The sequence below is a fragment of the Periophthalmus magnuspinnatus genome, chromosome 1 (genome assembly GCF_009829125.3).
Source record: "Periophthalmus magnuspinnatus isolate fPerMag1 chromosome 1, fPerMag1.2.pri, whole genome shotgun sequence".
Lineage (NCBI taxonomy): Eukaryota > Metazoa > Chordata > Actinopteri > Gobiiformes > Gobiidae > Periophthalmus > Periophthalmus magnuspinnatus.
Genome location: NC_047126.1, coordinates 28,035,933 through 28,055,931, shown reverse-complemented (window position 1 = coordinate 28,055,931; position 19,999 = coordinate 28,035,933). Strand labels below are relative to the sequence as shown.

General features: G+C 38.2%; 3 protein-coding genes across 4 annotated transcripts in view; 2 read left to right on the top strand and 1 right to left on the bottom strand.

Annotated features, from left to right (window-relative positions):
• tbc1d9 (TBC1 domain family, member 9 (with GRAM domain)) overlaps positions 1-9,290 on the top strand; it is a 33,480-nt gene extending 24,190 nt beyond the window's left edge. The window contains exons 12-21 of the mRNA XM_033975206.2: positions 462-747; positions 1,168-1,297; positions 1,383-1,481; positions 1,560-1,628; positions 2,335-2,575; positions 2,649-2,714; positions 3,228-3,314; positions 3,776-3,844; positions 6,131-6,234; positions 6,612-9,290. Coding sequence (XP_033831097.1) covers positions 462-747; positions 1,168-1,297; positions 1,383-1,481; positions 1,560-1,628; positions 2,335-2,575; positions 2,649-2,714; positions 3,228-3,314; positions 3,776-3,844; positions 6,131-6,234; positions 6,612-7,346 — 1,886 coding nt within the window. The 3' untranslated portion in view covers positions 7,347-9,290. The remainder of the gene's footprint in view (positions 1-461; positions 748-1,167; positions 1,298-1,382; positions 1,482-1,559; positions 1,629-2,334; positions 2,576-2,648; positions 2,715-3,227; positions 3,315-3,775; positions 3,845-6,130; positions 6,235-6,611) is intronic.
• A 2,402-nt stretch (positions 9,291-11,692) lies between these two features.
• Positions 11,693-13,936, top strand: ucp1 (uncoupling protein 1). Of its 2 annotated transcripts, none has more exons than XM_055221038.1 (7): positions 11,693-11,872; positions 12,274-12,404; positions 12,473-12,671; positions 12,743-12,940; positions 13,011-13,112; positions 13,282-13,462; positions 13,536-13,936. In XM_055221038.1, the coding sequence occupies exons 2-7, from the start codon at positions 12,279-12,281 to the stop codon at positions 13,648-13,650; spliced, it is 921 nt and encodes a 306-aa protein (XP_055077013.1). In that variant the 5' UTR covers positions 11,693-11,872; positions 12,274-12,278; the 3' UTR covers positions 13,651-13,936. The 2 variants fall into 2 exon arrangements, with proteins under 2 accessions (XP_055077013.1, XP_055077015.1); XM_055221040.1 differs by having other exon boundaries at positions 11,701-11,872; positions 12,277-12,404; positions 13,536-13,935.
• A 660-nt stretch (positions 13,937-14,596) lies between these two features.
• On the bottom strand, positions 14,597-19,141 carry elmod2 (ELMO/CED-12 domain containing 2). Its single transcript, XM_033975229.2, has 9 exons — positions 19,011-19,141; positions 17,742-17,889; positions 17,314-17,342; positions 17,075-17,172; positions 16,864-16,993; positions 16,430-16,563; positions 15,408-15,476; positions 15,187-15,320; positions 14,597-15,113 (listed from the first exon to the last, which is right to left on the bottom strand). Exons 1-9 carry the CDS (start codon positions 19,011-19,013, stop codon positions 14,962-14,964), a joined length of 897 nt encoding a protein of 298 aa, XP_033831120.2. The 5' UTR covers positions 19,014-19,141; the 3' UTR covers positions 14,597-14,961.
• Positions 19,142-19,999: the final 858 nt, after the last annotated feature.

Genomic DNA, 19,999 nt, shown 5'->3' with positions numbered 1-19,999 from the left:
ACACAAAATTCATGAGAAAAGTTACAAAATGAACTTGTATTGTGACCAAAATATGTCTCATTTTTATCACAAGTTAACAACACTTGGTGAAATACTTTTACTTTTTACTCATTAAGTACATTTTTAAATGGGTACTTAAATACTTTTGCTTAAGTAGATTTTTTCATGTGATACTTTTACTTGAGTTATTTTTTTTTTTTACTCTGTACTTTTACTTAAGTAACAATACTGAGTACTTCAACCACCACTACTGTTAATTACACATGTGCAGCACTGTCATAATTGTGCTAAAGTTCACACTGGGGTTATTTATGGCGTTGTTGGATGGGATCTTTCACCTTTTATATTGCACTTTATTTCTATGCAGTGTTTGATGCTCAAAATGTAATTTTGATGTTTTCTATGACAATGACAGTAAAATGTCTTGACTCTTGATGTGTTTGTGTTCTGTCTTCTCTCAGGCGCTCTAGTGGACCAGGGCGTATTTGAGGAGCTGGCCCGAGAGTACGTGCCTCAGCTGTACGACTGCATGCAAGACCTGGGTGTCATCTCTACCATCTCCCTGTCCTGGTTCCTCACCCTCTTCCTGTCAGTCATGCCTTTTGAGAGCGCCGTCGTGGTGGTCGATTGTTTCTTCTATGACGGGATTAAAGTCATATTTCAGCTAGCCCTATCTGTGCTCCACGCAAATATCAACCAACTGCTGGACTGTAAGGATGACGGAGAGGCCATGACAGTGCTTGGCAGGTACGAGAACATGCGTTTGTTTGTTTTTTTAGCTATATGTTATGACAATTATATCTTTGCCAAACTTTAGTGTTATAATTATTGTGACACATTTTACTACTAATAATGCCATTAAAGGTAGTATACAAAATCAAGGGGTTTTAGATGTCATCCATTCATGTTTGAGTATTTTAGTGATCTCTCCTTTGCTCCGTCTATAAGTCTATGCCATCCATGCTCCAACATGACAGTTCTCCACAAATATATTAAAAAACATGATATTCTGGATGGTAACAGGTAATGTTTATTAAATACGTCATCAAATTTCTTCACCTTCTACCTGAAAAATGATTGATTTTATTTCCGTGGACTCTTGGTTACATTAGAACATCTATGATTATTTCACAAATAATTGCAAAATCAGTGATTTTTTTTCTGCAGGTATCTGGACAGTGTGACTAACAAAGACAGCACTCTCCCTCCCATCCCTCACCTCCACTCCCTCCTGACCGACAACGGAGAGCCACATCCGGAGGTGGACATTTTCAAACTGGTCCGCAGCTCCTATGAGGTACTAAAGCTGGCAGGGAAAGCTGTTTTGTGAGCCAAGTTATATACTGACATGTTCCCTGATGTTATTATTTATTTTGTGCCAGAAATTTGGTTCAATCCGCGCTGATGTCATTGAGCAGATGCGTTTCAAACAGAGACTCAGGGTGATCCAGACCATTGAAGACACGACTAAACGCAACGTGGTAAGACACGATCTGAAGATGTGACTGTTCAGACTTTTAGTTATCAGTTCTGTTTAATGACATTATGTTGTGTTTCAGGTCAGAACTATTGTGACAGAGACCGCCTTCAGCATTGATGAACTGGAGGAACTTTATGTACTTTTCAAGGTATTTTTATGTGCTCGTACATTTCCATTTCCTGCATCTGCAGTGGTATTTATAGGAAAGAGGAAGCCACAGTCATTTCTTTATCTCGTTTAATTTGTTTTACTTCATAAATACTGCATGAGCTTGCTCTTAATGAATCTAATTATTCAGCTGTGAAAATGCCTTACAGCTATCGGCCATATTGCTTTGTTATCACAAACTTAACAGATGCTTCTTTTTAATTGCTTTTTAGCAACTTCGTTCATAATTTATGACACCCATTTACATTTAAATATATTTATTAAGAATATACAAAAAAAAAAATCTTAAATCTTAAAAAAAAGAAAATTATAAAATACAAGATTTAATATTTTTTTTTTATTTTATTATTTTATTTAATAATAATTTATCCTTTCAGTAGTTTCCTGTGTATTAAAATAAAATTTAAAAAAAAAAATCATATTATTAACAAAAGACTGTTGAATTCTGTCACCTGGCCAAAGTTTTAGAGTGAGTACATTTCCCCACATTTCCCCACATAGCCAAGTATCTCCTTCAGCTCTTGTTACTTGGATGAGACGCAACTATTTCACTATAAATTCACTATAAAAATGTTTTATTGCCTGTTAAATGCTCTTGGACCTACTTATGGACCGACCTGGACACCTGAGAGACCACACAGACATATTACCTATTAGTTAAGTTTCATAGTTTTCATTTCTTTCAGGCGGAGCACTTGACCAGCTGTTACTGGGGCGGCAGCAGTAACCCCACAGAGCGCCATGACCCCAGCCTGCCGTACCTGGAGCAGTACCGCATCGACATGGAGCAGTTTAAGACCCTGTTCACTCTGCTCTTCCCCTGGGCCAACGGGGCGCACTCCGACCCGCTGGCAGTGCGCTTCTTCCGCCTGCTCGACCACAACGGAGACGGGCTCATCAACTTCAGGGAGTTCATCACGGGCCTAGGTAAAGAATCTGAAAAGTTATGGTCTATCTATTGCATTTAAACTGTTTAAAATGGATGTTGTTGTGATTACAGGTGTACTTTGTCATGGGGACCTCACGGAGAAGCTAAAACTGCTCTACAAGTTGCATGTGTTACCAGGTAAATAGTTTTTGCTTGTTGACCAAAAACATTAGCTGCTTAAATGGTGCAATATGTATAATGGGATTACCTCTGGGACCAAATTGTGATTAAAAAAAGAATAAATAAATGAATAAATAAACTTTTCCGGTGGGGGGTTCTGCCACCATGAAGATGTTACATTAAACTTGCATGCATTTTTATGGGTTTTTATTGCTCAAAGACATACATTCTTGGCCTGGATCCCTGGTGACGTCTCCTGCTTGTTTTTATGGTGACAGATAAGTTTAATGTCATACTTTGGAACATTACAGGTAAAGGAATAAAATCTCCACACAAGACGATAGTGAGCCATCTGTTAGAGAAGTTATATAGCCTTTAAAAAATCTGTTTTGATGCAGCCACACTTGCAGGCCTCAGCTACCCCAGGGCAGCTGAGGTAAAGTACCAGCAGTAGTAGTGAATGACTAATGCATGAATACATTTTTTAATATATGTTTTTGTTTTTCTAATCTTTTTTTCATCTTCCTGTAGATATACCAAATGAACAAGATGAACCAGACTCTGCCTTTGAAGCCACGCAGTACTTTTTTGAAGACATCACTCCGGAAACATCAATGAGTATGTTTTAGCAGTACTATTTTACTGCAGAATTGTGTTTTTAGTACAAGTAGTAACATTACCTCTTATATACATTATACTCGTCATTTTGTAGTCATAGAAACTTCATTGTTGTCAATGTCAGGCGTGGCTACGTGTAACCACAGCCGTATCAGCAAAGTGCAGTAGAGCCGCAAAGCCACAATAACAACTGTATCTGGGTTAGAATAGATGTGGAAGATACAAGCCTGAAGTGAAGTGTTTACTGTGATACTTTAGGGAATATACACACCAAAGATACTTCAAAATTGCTGCTAGAATAATTGTTTTGATAGCCACAAGCTCATGCCGATTATGATAATGCGGTTCAAAACTGGGTTATGCACTAGTTACATGATTTATGAAGCAGGAAATGAAGCGAAAAAGTGATAAATAAGGTCAAAGAATGATTTATTTTGTGTGTCTGTATCTGATGCATTCAGGTCATGACTCCAGATGCAGAAGTGAGAAGGACGATGGATTTGTTAGAGTCACCTTTAAGAATGAGAAAGGTAAAATTAACTGATAATATTTATTTTAGTACATGTTTAGATTTTTACTAGTATTTGTATATACAACATCAGTAACAGTATTGAGAATATCAGCTTTTTAGTTGAATTGGAGGAAAAAGGTGGTATTTATTTGTGTGATTATTTTGGCTAAGTTCTATTTCAAACTTTCAAATCAAATCAAACTTTATTTATATAGCACTTTTTCATACAAAGAAAGTAACACAAAGTGCTTTACAAAGCATTAAAATCAGTCCCACCCACCAAACCCACCCAGCCACCCGACAGCCCAACAACCCAACCCCAACACATCAATAATCATAACCAAACAACCCCCCACCCCAACACACACTCCCACCCCCCACCTCAACACATGTTAAAATACCTCAGTTTCATTCAAAATATGTTTAAGTGGAACAGGCTGGATAAAGATGAACCAGATGAGAGAGCGCCACCAGAGGAACCATCTGCACCAGGAACAGGGTCACCCACAGCCACAGGACACCAGCCCAGGGCCCCGAGAAGAGATGAGGTCAAGACCAAACCTCCAGGGCCCACGAGCCAGGGCCCAGCAGCCACAGCCAACCACAGCTCCCGGTGCAGAGGGCTCCTCAGAGGAAACACTGGCAAATCTAAAATGATTAAAAATAATAAAATAAGTCAAACCTAATAAATAAGTCAATAAATAATAAAATAAATAATCAATAAATAATAAAATAATCAATAAATAATAAAATAAGTCAAAACTAAACAGGTAAATAAAACATAAGTAAAACATAAACACACTAGCCAGCCTAAATAAGACTAAATAAATAGAGAAGTAAACTAAAATGATAAATACTAATAATAAGCTATGCTAAAAAGATGGGTCTTGAGCCTGCTTTTAAAAACCTGAATGTTCTCTGCGGCCCTGAGGTCCTCCGGCAGGCTGTTCCATAGACGGGGGCCATAAAACTGGAAAGAGGCCTCTCCATGCGTGTGTGTCCTGACTTTGGGAATGACTAGGAGCCTGCTGCCGGAGGAGCGCAGGGGCCGCGAGGGTTCATAGGATAAAAGCAGTTCTGTAAGATAAGAAGGCCCAAGACCATTAAGACATTTAAAAACCAGTAAAAGAACTTTAAAATCGATCCTGAAACACACAGGGAGCCAATGCAGGGATTCTAATACCGGTGTAATGTGGTCCCGCCCCCTGGTCTTAGTCAGGACACGTGCTGCTGAATTTTGTAATAATTGTAGACCTGAAATCGCCTTTTTGGGAAGACCAGAGAGCAGGGCATTACAGTAGTCTATACGACTGGTGATAAAAGCATGCATCAGCGTCTCTGTGTTGGCCCGAGAGAGAATGGGACGGACTCTGGCTATGTTTTTCAAATGGTAAAAACCAATTTTTGTGATGTTTTTAATGTGTGGAATAAAAGTCAGCTCAGAGTCAAAAATAACGCCCAGGTTTCTTACTTGTGATGATGGATTAAAAGACTGTGACTGTAATTTGGGTAAAAGTTTCTCTCTCTGGGCCTCAGGACCGATGATTAAAACCTCAGTTTTGTCCTGGTTAAGCTGGAGGAAGTTTTCTGCCATCCAGGATTTGATGTCTAAAATACAGTTAAAAAGAGCATCCACTGGGCTGGTGTCATCAGGAGACATGGAGATGTAAAGCTGTGTATCATCTGCATAGCTGTGGAAGCTGATTCCATGTCTCCTGATGACATCACCAAGAGGGAGCATGTACAGGTTAAAAAGTATAGGACCTTAAAGCTCTATTAAGTAATTCATATGTTTAACTTAACATAGGTGCACTTGGTAAGTATTCTGAGGGGTTCACTACTTGCTATAATATGCCTGAAGAGTTTTTAGATGTCATCCATGCATGTTTGAGTATGTTAGTGATCTCTCCTTACACAAGTCTACTTCATCCATGCTCACACAGGACAATTCTACATAAATATGCAAAAGCATAATAAAAAACTGTACACAGCAACTTGTCAAGCCTGATGCAATGTGCAGTAGTTTCATTAGCGAGAAGCACTTTGTCCTCAGAAACACCAGGCTGTAATCAGGGCAGCCTTTGTGAGTCTGTGATGTCGCCAACTACTGGATATTGCAGAGGCAGCACACACTGATGAGAAAGATGCAAATGTACTTTGTTTGCACTAAAGTTTGTGGCAAAAAAAAGTGGATTTCGCGTTTAGCTCCACTTTAAGCGATAGGTTACAAAGGCTGCATACATCTGTGAAGTTCATATAAAAGATTCTGAGCTAACTGTGTCCGTTGTATTTTTTTTTTATACAGTGAAAAAACTGAACCCTCCAGACTACCGCCACTATCTGAAACTATGGAACCAGGAGTCACGCTCCAAAGTGGAAAACCCCAAAGACTTGCCTAAGCTTAATCAGGTAAGATTTCAAGGGTCCAAAATATTCTGTCATATTATATATTAGAGTTGTCAAAAATGTATAAAATCAGACACTAAATCTTGATACTAAAACTACTGTTGAAACTCATTTGAGCGAGTATTGATACTAAAAAAAAATCATATTTATTGGTCAGAAATGAACCTTTCCTGAATCGCTTTAGAATAATCTTGAGCTGTATAAGACCACATAAACTAGTATACTTTATGTGGTCTGATTACGACTGATTACACTGTGTTTTTAATGATCATTGTGGTAGTGGAATCAGCACTGAGCATCGAGTCTAATCCTCAGTATTCAAAGTATCATGATAACACTATTGTATAGGAAGTTTACATAAATGTGTCTTTCTTTTGCAGAGCCAGTTCATCGAGCTTTGTAAGACTCTGTACAGCATGTTTAGCGAGGATGTGGCTGAGCAGGAGCTGTATCACGCCACAGCCACGGTCACCAGTTTACTCTTGGAGATGGGCGAAGTGGGCAAACTCTTCTCCTCCGCTATAAGAAAAGACAGCACCCACGGGAGCAAACCAGAAACCAGTGCGGGGCCGGAGTCCGTCACTGGGGGCGCAGTTCTCCTCCCGTCCGCTTTGGAGAACAAGCTGTGCGAAGAGGAGAAAGCCGAGGACGGGGTTGAAATTCCTCCGATGCAAGACGTCAAACTGGAGGACTCTTCGCCCAAAGGCACCTCCTCTGCCATGCTAATATCCGACGACGAAACCAAAGATGACACCTCCATGTCCTCCTACTCCGTCCTAAGCGCCGGCTCGCACGAAATGGACGACAAGCTGCAGTGCGAGGAAATAGCCGACGACACGGTGCTGGTCAGGAGCAACAGCCTCGGTTCCCATGGCAACATAGGTCACATGGGGCCGCACCAAACGGGGTTGCCGCACAGCACGAGCATAGACAAGGACTGGGCGATCACGTTCGAGCAGTTCCTAGCGTCGGTACTGACAGAACAAGCGCTAGTGCAATACTTTGAGAAGCCAGTAGAGGTGGCGGCGCGCATCACTAACGCCAAGAATGTGCAAAAAGTGGGACGGGCGAACTCGCTCTCCACAAGTGACTATGAGATTTCCTTATCGGGGTGAGAAGACAGAAGAGAGATTTAATGAAAGACTGTTGTAATAAAAAAGAAAAGAAAAGGGGATTAGTGTGAAATAAGTCAGTGATGTACAAAGTTTTAGAGTGAATGTAAAGTATGATTATATTTGTGACCAAAACGTTCTTGGGAAAGTATTTTATCACATGTGAAAGACTTTTATTCTGAGGTTGTCTGAAAGTTGTCCAGCTGAGAAAGAACAAACAAACCCCCAAAATGGTGTAATCTCTCAATCGTCCACATGTGGTCCTTGATAGATGGTTTCAGAGGTGGTCATCTGGACAGTGTTTTTGAAATTGAGATATTAAGCGAGACATTTGAAGCTATAGCTCCTCTCTTGGTGCAGGGCTTATCCAGCGCAGGGCAGTATTCATGCATTTCAGTCAAAGAATTCGTTCCTGATTTGAAGGGCTTTGTGAGGACTTTTCCCCATTTCAAAAGATATAATATTTTGATTTGAATATCTTAATTGCTAGGACCACAGACGATGTAAAACCCATGAATACAGCTCTAGCCTCTCACTCTTCAACTTGAAAATGGCAGTCAAAATGTCTGGCAAAACATCTAGAGATCAAAAACATTGTCCAGATAACTATCTCTGAAACTTTAGTAAAGTAAAAAAGTAACAAAGTTTAAATATAAGTAATATTATAATGTATAATACAAGAATCTATATAAATCATATTCATTTCTAACATAAAAAGTCAGTTTAATGGATATTGCATTTGACCATTAATTATAAGTAACTATAGCAACATATAAAAAGTCAAGGTAAACCAAAATAGTGAAAAACATGAAATACATTTAAAAAAAAATTTTAGAGGAGGAATAGAGGATAGAGAGGAATAGAGGTTATGCAGTGACATCATTTTATTAGAAAAAAAGCTCCTCAACATTCCAGCTGAGTGGCAAAATGTGTTTCTTTGCTTACTATTCCCTCATTTTTGTCTGTGGAGCTCTTGTTTTCACCCCAGAAGACATATTTCCGCAACACACAGACTCAGAAACATCTAATTTAAGGAGAGGAAGTTTCGGTTTAACTGTGATCACAAAAGTTACGTCAGTGATAGATGTGAGCATAGCCTGCAGGGTCCTTGTTGTTTAACTGTTAACTGGGTTTCTTGTTTTAGATGCCGGGTAAAAAGTCAATATTTAGCAGAAATGTGGAGTTTTAGTTGTTATTAGACTGAAGCAGCTCATATTTTAGACATGTTTTGAACTTTTAGGGAGAAAAAAGTGTCATTACTCACCATTATACCTTTGCCACACGCTCATAAACTTTCCAAGCGTTGTGATGTCATCTGCATAAGCTCTACAGTCAGACTTACAAAATAGTCCCTTTTAAATTACACTATGTTCAAAGTTGGAATTGGGTTTGTAGACAGTTTGCTCCGATGATCAGTGTCCGCACATAGTAGCTGTACTGATTTTACATTATGCATAGGTGTTAAGATTGTAACTTCTAGTACTCTTTGGCTATGTAGATGTAAATGTCCACAGACAAAAGTACACACCCAAATGGGAATATAATACTCTATGTACTTAATGTCAATTAACATATTATCAAACGATTGCCTCTTTCGTTATGTTTCAACTTGCTGCTATTTTAAACATCTTTCATTTGGTGGTTAGAATGAAAATAATGCTGTGAAATCATATCTGGAGTTCACCGTCTCTGTCCACACTAATCGCACATTTATCGACAATATTGCAATGTTTTTATAGGAAGACGAGATGATGTGAACTGTGACTAATGACGAAACATTTCAGAGATACAAATGTTTAGTAGTTGCAATAGGAACACAATCTGCACTTCATGTTTACACCGTGATGCCGTCCAGTTTTATGTTATGTAAATACTTTTTTATTGTCCTTGCTCTGGATACATTGTGCACATTCAAAATAATTAAATTGATTATTCTACACTGCAGAACTTGAGTTTCATTTTCAAATTCACTGTGGGTAAATGTCATGTTTGTTGCAGTTCAAAGGGCTGAGCAGAAGTGACATGCCAAATGAAACACTGCCATCTCCTGATCAATGTTGGTACAGTACTGGCACTTTCTAACTGACCCTTTTCCATGTTATCTTTAGTAGCATAATCAACAGAGAGAACGTCGTCAAATGCACAAGTGAAGCAGTATAAAATGGGGTAGTGTCTGAGCCTGACCAATCACAGCTCAGCAGCCGACCATACATTGATATTAAACATTCAGCCATTAATGTTTACAGATCATTATTTTAAAAAAACAAAAAAAAACAAAGGCATTTGAAGAACACAGACATCATGGATAAGAGACATAATATCCTGTAGGGATTTGAGAAAAATTAGATATACTGTTCGTGGATCAGTAACATAATTTTAAAAACTATGGCGCCATTTTGAGAAACCCTCAACTATTGCTGCATATTGTGATTATGATTATGATTATTATTATTAGTAGTAGTAATAATAATAATAATAATAATAATAATAATAATAATAATAATAATAATAATAATAATAATAATAATAATAATTTATTAGTTGTAATTATAATAATTTTGATAATTTTGTTATTTGGAAAAAAAAAAATACACTTCACTGACACTTTGCCTAATAAAAAGACCTTTGAATGAAAGAGAAGAACACAGACACCTACTGAGTCAGAGAGACAAACTTTTTAATCAAGACACAGACGATGCAGAGGGTCGATCATGGGCCATAGACGTGTGGTCAGTACAGTGAATAATTGAAACATGTGCATTTGTAACAGGTTAGAATGAGGCATCAGACTGACTCATACTTAGATCCTCAAAAGCACACACTAAATATTTGATATTACTTTATCATGGCAGCTTACATAGTAATATAGGCCAATTCACCTGAAAGCCTAAGTGTTGAGAGAAATGTGTCTGACGGTTTGGATATGCCAGCTCTAGAAGTATGGCCTGAATTGACAGTGTGACACACGAGGAGCCTGTGGGGCAATCAGCTGCAGCAGCCACACTGTGCACAGATGGTCTTATCTCCACAGTGAACTCCGGACAGAGCTGACGTCACTGCCCTGCCAGTGCTCTAATGCTTTTCACGCAGAACCTCACATAACATGATACTGCTTCACCTGGCTCCTATCCTCCTGTCTGCTGCACACACAGAGCGGGAAACACCAGAGGAATGTCTAGGTAACATCAGCAGGACACGCTACAAACTGCTTACTCAGATCTATATGAGAGTACTTTCTTTTTTATGAAGCTGCTCTGTGATTGGATAAGAGGCCAAGCCCCCATGAGCTGATAACACATTATTATGACTGTTGTTAGATGCAGACAATGAGTGGAAAGTGGAAATTACAAAGGTCACTATAGTGTAACTCACTGCGGTGTGGCAAATCAGAAAATGTTGTAGACCTGCTCAAAGTGACGGAGGCCTTTATAAAAGGCTTCAGGAGTAGTGCTTAGCTCTAATTGATACTTTGCAGCTAATGTCATCAACATTCCCTGGGGATGTGATGTCAACTAAGGCACTGCTCTGTCTGGAGCTCTGTTACTCAAAGTTAGACTTTAATCTGATCTTTGTTTTAACACAATCTGACGACAAAGAACTGATTTAGCTGGAAGTACAACAGGAGACCTGATTGTACTGTTAAACAAGTCTCTCTCAAATAATATGAGTCATAAGCTATCCTAGCATTAGCCAACACTTTTCTCTCACGGTGACTCTCACCTTTTTTTTTTTTTTTTTTTTTAAATAAAAAATCAAACACCTAATCAGGGTCATGAATGCTTGCACAGATCACAGGCTCCTGAAAATGTGTTGTTTAAATCTATTTTTTTTTTCCCCTGGAGTTTCAAGACTTTTTTGACAGTGTTTGGTAACGTGTGCATTGTGTCACCATGATAACTGCAGCGTGATGTCACAGCAGTATCAATAATAGCAGTACTGTATAGGGTAGTACTAATACGTTGATGCAATTGTTCACCACCGCAGAGGTGCAGAATCACACATTCATCAGTCTGCCCCGGGGCAGCTGTGACCTGTCTGAAGAGTGAAAAACTCAAGGTCATCGTCATTAGAGGTTACATGAAGGTCTTTTGATGAAACCTTTTCATATACTTTAGTTTTTACTGGTAATGATTTTTACTCAAATGGTAATTTGGGTCAGTTTTATTTTAGAAATATTTTGCAATAATAATATACTTTTTCTTGATTTCACTTCATTATATCAATTTTACAGTTATAAATAACCCTGGGGTGTGCAGTGAAAGAGTTATAGTGGCAGCTGTGTATGAAACTTGTTGTTTTCTGAGAAGTGTGTGCTCTGTGAGGTAAATTGAACATTGACTTTCTGACAGTGAGTGGACTTTGATTTGACCTACCGTTCAGGAGTACACAGTAACGCCTCTCTGTACAAGTCATAAAAAAGACACTGGTAAATATATAAATACAGAACTTCACATCCATCTCTCTTCTCTGGGCCCTGGATTATCACCTGAACTACCCGGACCAATAAACACATCAAAGGACACAACACTGTAAGTAACACACCTTCATAAAAGCAAGTACAATAAATATATAATGCAATGTTCATGCTTATATTGCAGAAACATCCTTAATGCAATAAATGCTTAAGTGTTGCTATGTTACATTATACTTAGATTTGATTTCAATTGACACTATTTGATTTCATTCAAATAAAATCTTACGTTTCCAGCATAATTAGAGTAGTGATTGTTGACATAATAAAATGTAGAGATAGTGATGCCAGTAATAATATGATTAGCATCAGCTTAATGCTCCTGTATTAACTCCATTAACTCCAAGAGTACATGTAGTTTACAGAGCCTTTGGAGTGGGGTTGCAGTATTTCCCTCTGTGATTAATACAACATTATAGGTGTATATACAGAGTGACAGTACTTGGGTGTGTGTTCCAGAAGAAATGGTCGGACTCAAACCCTCAGATGTCCCCCCTCCTCTGGGGGTCAAGATGGCCAGTGCTGGGGCAGCTGCCTGTATAGCTGATTTAGTCACTTTTCCTCTGGACACAGCCAAAGTGCGGCTCCAGGTATGTGCCCACAGGATCCAAAGTGTGTCCTCATGCAAGAGTAAAGTGCAGTGTTTTTTCCCCGACAGATCCAGGGAGAGAAGACAGCGGTGCAGAATATCAGATACAGAGGGGTGTTTGGGACCATTGCCACCATGGTGCGCACAGAGGGGCCCCGCTCCCTCTACAACGGGCTGGTGGCAGGACTACAGAGGCAGGTGTGCTTTGCCTCGGTCAGGATAGGCCTCTATGACAATGTTAGAGATTTTTACACAGGAGGAAAAGACAGTAAGTGTTTGCATACATTATATTCACTTAATACATTGATCATTAAGTAGAATTTCCTGTACCATGTTGAGATCCTGGAGTGCTGGTGCGGATCTTGGCTGGCTGTACCACAGGAGCCATGGCAGTGTCATTCGCTCAGCCCACAGATGTGGTGAAGGTGCGATTCCAGGCACAGATGAACTTGGATGGCGTGGCTCGACGGTACAACGGCACCATGCAGGCTTATAGGCACATCTTCCAGAACGAGGGTTTGAGAGGACTCTGGAAAGGTGCGGCAGCAGGTTGCATTCTGGGAAAAGCAAGACTGAGGTTTAAGTGTGTGTGTGCATGTCATTTTAGGCACACTTCCAAATATCACCAGAAATGCACTGGTTAACTGCACAGAGCTGGTGACCTATGATCTGATCAAAGAGGCTATCCTGAGACATAAGCTCATGTCAGGTGGGTACACGCGTGTGTGTGTATTAGATCTGACCTTTCACCTCTTCTGCTGATAACGTCACATTCATATATTTTTTCTTGAGTGCTGTAAAAGCAATATTAATGTAGAGTTTATCTCTTTATCTCTGTATACTGACACAAGGCCTTTCTTCCTCTTTTATTTGAGCAGATAATCTGCCATGTCACTTCGTCTCAGCTTTTGGGGCAGGTTTTGTTACCACGGTGATAGCTTCCCCTGTGGATGTTGTCAAAACCAGATACATGAACTCACCACCTGGACAATACAAAAGTGCCATTAACTGTGCTTGGGTCATGCTGACCAAAGAGGGGCCCACAGCATTCTACAAAGGGTAAACACACACTTTATCTGTGTATTTATAGAAACAGAGATATTTTTAACTCAATTCTCCTGTTGTGTTTCAGGTTTGTGCCATCATTTCTCAGACTGGGCTCATGGAACATTGTGATGTTTGTGTCATTTGAACAAATCAAGAGACTCATGATGGTCACTAAGAAAAAGATAGAGACCACCAGCTAAACTCTGTTCTATAAAGTGACTGAAATTACCTCTGAGGTTAGCAACCCTCAGTCTGAAAGTCTTATATAAGCAGTATTCCTGTCCTGTGGCAGCACAAGTCCTTTGTTTAAAAAGGGAAGACAGACCTCTTACTATTATGTAACTAAGGAGTTAACAAATGAAAACTTTATATTTATCAATTTACATGAACATGTAAGCGCATTTAGGCTGCAGTTTTAGGCAGTCAAAAATAATGCACCAAATAGATATTAAATGATACCGGTCTTAGACATATTAAATATAATGTTTTATAAAACTTGTGTTCACTTAATGGACTCACTGTTGAGCAATCACATCCGCACTATTGAACACACCATAAAACTGATTTATTGCCATTGATATGTTACTTGTCAAGAGTTACGCTTTAAAAAACAGGACATACAAATAGCATTAATTACCAGAGGTGGGGGTTTCCAAGTCATGACTTTGACTCGAGTCAGACTTGAGTGACTATTTTGATGACTTTGACTTTGATAAAACTCAACTTGATAAAATGGACTATGACCTCGGACTTGACTTGAACTTGAAGGCCAAGGACGATGATGTGATGCTTCTCCTCAAAAAAAAAAAAAAAAAAAAAAAAGCTTTTAAGACAACCCTTTTCTCTGTTGATACAGTTCTCTTAGCCTCTCCAAAATATTGTACTCTGAGATTTCGATATGGTTACATCCCTATTTGTAACCATGACTTTTTAGGCAGTACAATTTAGTTTAAAAAACATATAAATTGCAAAAATACAAGCTATATTTGGTACTTCAGTTCTGAAGACTGGAAATGACTTGAAGCTAAAAGTAGAGGCCACTTGACTTGGACTTGTGGGCCATTGACTCAGGACTTGACTTGGACTTGAGGTCAAAGACTTGAGACTTGTAATTAACAGAGGTGGGACCGAGTCATTATTTTACAAGTACAAATTTAATTAACTTATTATACCAACATGACGTTACAATATTTGGTCACACATTGTGTTAATGGTTTCATATATTTTGCAAACAGCAAAATCATGCAAAAGGTCTTCCATGGGTGAAACACACAAACAGTATAAATACTAGTTACATGTGGTGTTTTTCAGAAAATGTTCATTAACAAGTTAAGTTTAGGTGGTTACACACAAAAAGATGCAACCAACCGACTTTATTTCAGTCCTCTTCTGTCACTGTTCTCATCACAGGAAGTACTGGATTTGTCAAATCAGGTACCACTTTACATGGCAGATTTTAGCAGCAGCAGTGTCATTCCAGTGTCAAAGGTCAAAGAGAGACGTTGGTTTAATTAGTTCTGCACTCTTAATGTGAGGCACACATCAGGGTCTTCCAGATGGAGCTGGACTTTTTTGTGGAATTTTTCTCTGTACTCATTGAACAACATGATGCTCTCTGGTTCCTCTGATAGCCAGAACTTGTCAAACTCATAGGCCAGGTAACCTAGAACAGAGCAGAAGACTATGACAGCAAGTGTGCATTTGTCATTGAAATATCAGGGAGGATGACCACATACAGTAAAGCTGATGGAAATGCTGCAGTTCAGGTGAACCCAGGACTGTGTTATAAAAATGAGGCTTCAGCGTGCCACTCTTCAGAAGACTATAGGCCATCTCTGTTAGGTTGATTCCCACAATGGCATAAGAGTACCTGTTGTATAAAAAGAGAGAGAAAGTGAGTCATTCCCAGTTAGCTTTCACACCTTGATTAGAGGTAGTACAGTTTAGTACATCTTACCCAAGTTTAGGATGGTTTGCATGAGACAAAACCTGACGAGCTTCCTCCGTGTAGTTTTCACTGAAAAATCTGAGAAAAATACATCAGACAAGGGTTATCAAAAGTATTAAAAATCAGATACTAGTTGATACTAAAACATGGACCACTATGAAACCTACCTGGACAACTGAGGGATTACACTGACATAAGGCCACATGGGAATATAAAAGAAAATACTATGATCTAAAGTTGAAAGTTACATTCTAATGTCTAAAGAGAGTGTCATTGTACTATTGGAATCTGTACAGAGTATCGAGTCTATTCCTTGGTATCGTGACACCACTACAGCCAGAGAGACTGTTTCAAATGTGTTCATCAAAAGATGAAGATATTATATATCCTAGTAGATTATGTTGTGCTCTACTTTGCCCATACTTTCAAATGTGCTTAAACAACCTGTCAGGGGCAGCTGGTCAGGAATAGAAGAAGATTATTGTACTGTGTATGCTGTTGTAAATTAGTGTGTAGAAAGTAAAACAATTTATTTGCTTGTCAGACTGTGCTAAAGACAAAGAAAATGAACCACAAAACTATATAGAGCTTAGAACTATGTTAGGTAGACTATTAAACCTAGACTTTATCATCCTTCAGATACATAAGTGTACATGCTCCACACAGAATTAAAAACCAGGAGGATAACATTAAATAAAGTGCTAAGCTATTAAGATTAAAAATTCAGATAAAAGTGCAGCAGTGCTTAGTGAAGTGCCTATACAGGAGTTCAGCAGTTTGACAACCATAGGAAAAAAAATGTTGTAGAAAGTGGATGTCCTGCCTTGAATCAGCAGCGAGAACAGACAATGATGGAGGTGTTAAGGGGCCAATGTTTCTGGCCTGGGACAAGAAGGGCTTTGAGGCAATGTCCCGAACTGAGGGGAGGGCACGGGTACAATATATTCTCACCTTACATTTTTGTTAAGAGTAAATCAACACTACAGTTTCTTCTTCTACAACAGTATTTAGAAAAATTAAAAAGCACTCACACAAGGTTGATAAGTCCGAGTAGACCCATTCCTCTGAAGTCAGTCTTGGGGTCGTCTCCCTGGAATCCAATGTCTCCCCACTGTTTCGTGATCCTCGAATCCAGTTTGACTGAAGGCATCAGCAGGTCCCACAGCTGAAAAAAATATACTCATTAATCATTTATAGTATAATATTAGATATTCATTAGGCCTGTAACCATAATTACTATGTCAACTTCAATACATGACAGATGGAACAATCCATTTTTGGAGGTCAGTATTCTGTGACTCATTATAGATACAAGATAATTACTTAAGTGTAGCATTCTGCAGTTTATTTATTGCAGCTCATGTTTTTAACAATATTGTACATTTAGAACCTTTTAATATTGCACAAAATTTCTTATCAACTGGGCTAGCATTTAGTCATTATATAAAAACCACAAATCCCAAACCTTAAGCAGCTTGGACTCATGATCCGGGTTATCAGAGCTGAAAACCTGTTTCCTCAACTCTTCCACTTCTACATACAGTTGGTTGTATCCTGTAATCTGTAATAAACAACTCTGGAGGCTGTCCTTGAACCTAAAAAACAAAATAGATTTACATTGCTTATTTTACATATTAGAATCATGTTATTACATATCAAGTAGTTACAAAACATACAAAGGATCTTTCTGTGGTTTAATGTTCTTCTCTTGCATTATTTGACCCACACACTGGGGCAAGTCGTCCCTGGTGGCTGTCAAAGCATTTCTTAGAACCTGCAAAAGAAGCATTGGGTGCTTGGTATATGAAAGAAAGAAAATAAAGTATTGGAATTGTCAAATACACATTTATTAGCATTTTTCTTTGCTCTGTATGACAAAAGAGAATATTATTACTGTATATGTAATACATCTTACCTTGCTCTTTGAGGACTGTAGAGAATACTCTGTAACAATGAACAATACCACATTAATTCCAAAGTTAATTCTAAATAATAAATCACAAAAGTATCGATATAGCAATATTGACTGATGCAACAATCAATATCGCAACATACTCAGTGTATCGCAGTAACACCAAGGTTCTCCATCCAACAAAAATGCACTGTTTTTTAAAGAGAATATGTTAAATAAAGCTGATTTTACTAATGATTACACTAGATTTAGTCCTGGTTTTGTCTGTTAAGGTTTTATTTGTGCAGAGTTTCACTAAATTAAAGCATGAAAATGTTCGTTATAATACTGATATTGCAGTTCTTAACAGCCATATCGCTAATTTGGAAAAATTTGCATTCTCACACATTGTGTAGTCCTAGTTGAAAATTCATATTGTGACTATAAATCACCTGCTTTTGATGTTCTTGTTGCCCCCGGTTTGTACCCAGAGCATATTCTCTGTAGTTCACATTTTCCTGTAGCTTGTCTGAGGAACCACTTTAGCCAGTATCTCAAAAAGGAGGTGTAGAAGTACTGCAGGATACAAGCCAACATTTTCTGCAACATAAATCACAAAGGGCACACATTAACTACACCATCATGCTTTATTAGTTATTGAGGAATAACCATTTCTGGAAAGGGGATTAATGTATCATTTGGGCATTACCCCGCGATTTGCTGTCCAGTGTACTACTATTGGGTACAACCACAGACTGTATGTGGTTACAATCTGCAAAAAGGATTCACATCACAGAGATCTCAATGTAACTTATACCAAGCACCAGCTAGTGTGATACAAACTATTTTATGAGCAGCCAAACACGAAAAGTAGTTAATTAAACATTTAAAACACTACAACATTAGTTACTTGTTAGCATAGTGGCTATAACTAACATAATACTAACCCATATATATATATATATATATATATATATATATATATATATATATATATATATATATATATATATATATATATATATATGCAAATACAATATGCATTATTGAGAAAGAAAGAAATAAGAGTAATGTTAAGATTTGAGTTATTCTTCAACTTTACAATAATATTATGTAAAACAAAAGTCATTCACAAAAGGGACCAGAGGTGGGCTGGTTAGCTGTGTATTGATACTTTGCAGTGACATCACACTGGGGGTGTTCTACATGTATCTGTATGCTGGAACGTACAGCTGTTTCCATGGAGACACAATGCATACATTAGCAAACACTGACAAAAAAGTTTTAAGGTAGTCTGAAAACTCAAGAAAAAAAATAGAACTAATTTAAACAACAAATTTCCAGGAGCCTGTGATCAGGACCAGTGTTCATGGTCCTGTTCAGGTGTTTGATTTTCACCTAAATGGTCAAAGTGACTAACTGAAAACTGTTGGCTAATGCTAGCTAGCTTGTGGCTATAACTCTTTGTGTGAGAGACTTGTTTAACAGCACAAATTCGCTCAGCCGTTGTAGTTCCAGCCAAATCAGTTCTTTCTGGTCAGATTGTGTTGAAATAAATGTCAGATTAAAGTCTAACAGCTTCAGACAGAGCAGTGCGTATACTAGCATCACATACTCAGGGAATGTTGATGACATCAGCTGCAAAGTATCAATATGAGGTCAACCGTAGCTCATTCACGATAACAATGTGTGTCAAAGGATAAAGAAAATCATGTTCTTACCATTTGATCTAAAGGATGCAAATAATATAGCAGTCGGATGAAGTAATAACGTTACTTGTTGGATGGGGTCACGCTAGCATCTCCAGTGCCGTCTGTTAGCCTCACTGACAACGCTACACTCTGCTGCGTTCAGGTGCGCCCGGAAAAACAAACACATACCAGCGGAACTGACAAATTAGCGAAATAAATAATAAATAATAAAACAGAAACATGAACCCCGCTTTTGTATCTTTCCTTATACATGATAAATTTAACAGGGAATGCGTTTTAAAATGTTTGTGGATATAAATGAGATTATCTTTGGTTATCTTCTGTTTCTCTGCAAACATTGATGGGAACTCAGGAACGTTGCAAGACCAATGAAGATAACCTCAGGGCGCCATCTTTAGGCCATTTCTTTGTATTGCAGTTGCTCTTTTGCAGTTCAGCCACAAGATGGCGTCAAAGTCAATACAGGCATTTGAGATTTATATCCCAGTATTGTCTACACCATCTTTGATATTAGTTATAGTATTTTAGTACATATTAACACATATAGGCTACTTTTTCAACTGCTAAAATATATATTTTCAAACATTTATTAGAACCCGACACCTTGAGGGACCTGCTACAGTAATTAAGTCTATCCTCCTATAATCAGTCTATAGACTCAATAGACTCTCTGAAAAGGAGGCCTAACCATACTTTATAGATTCATTAGGACTATCCAATCCAATCCAATCCACTGTATTTATATAGCACATTTCACAAACAATTGCAGTTTCCAAAGTGCTGCACAAATACATTATAAATAAAAACAAGTAATTAAGTAAATCAACATTTAGACTAAAATCAAATAGCAACTAGAACTTGAGTCATTGTTTTTTGTACATTTTTAAGCTACAAAAGAATTACATTTAAGTGAAATTATGAATGAATGAAGAACAACAGCCTACAGCAACAGATAGGCTATAATAATTAGGCATAACACAACCTAAGTCACCAATAGC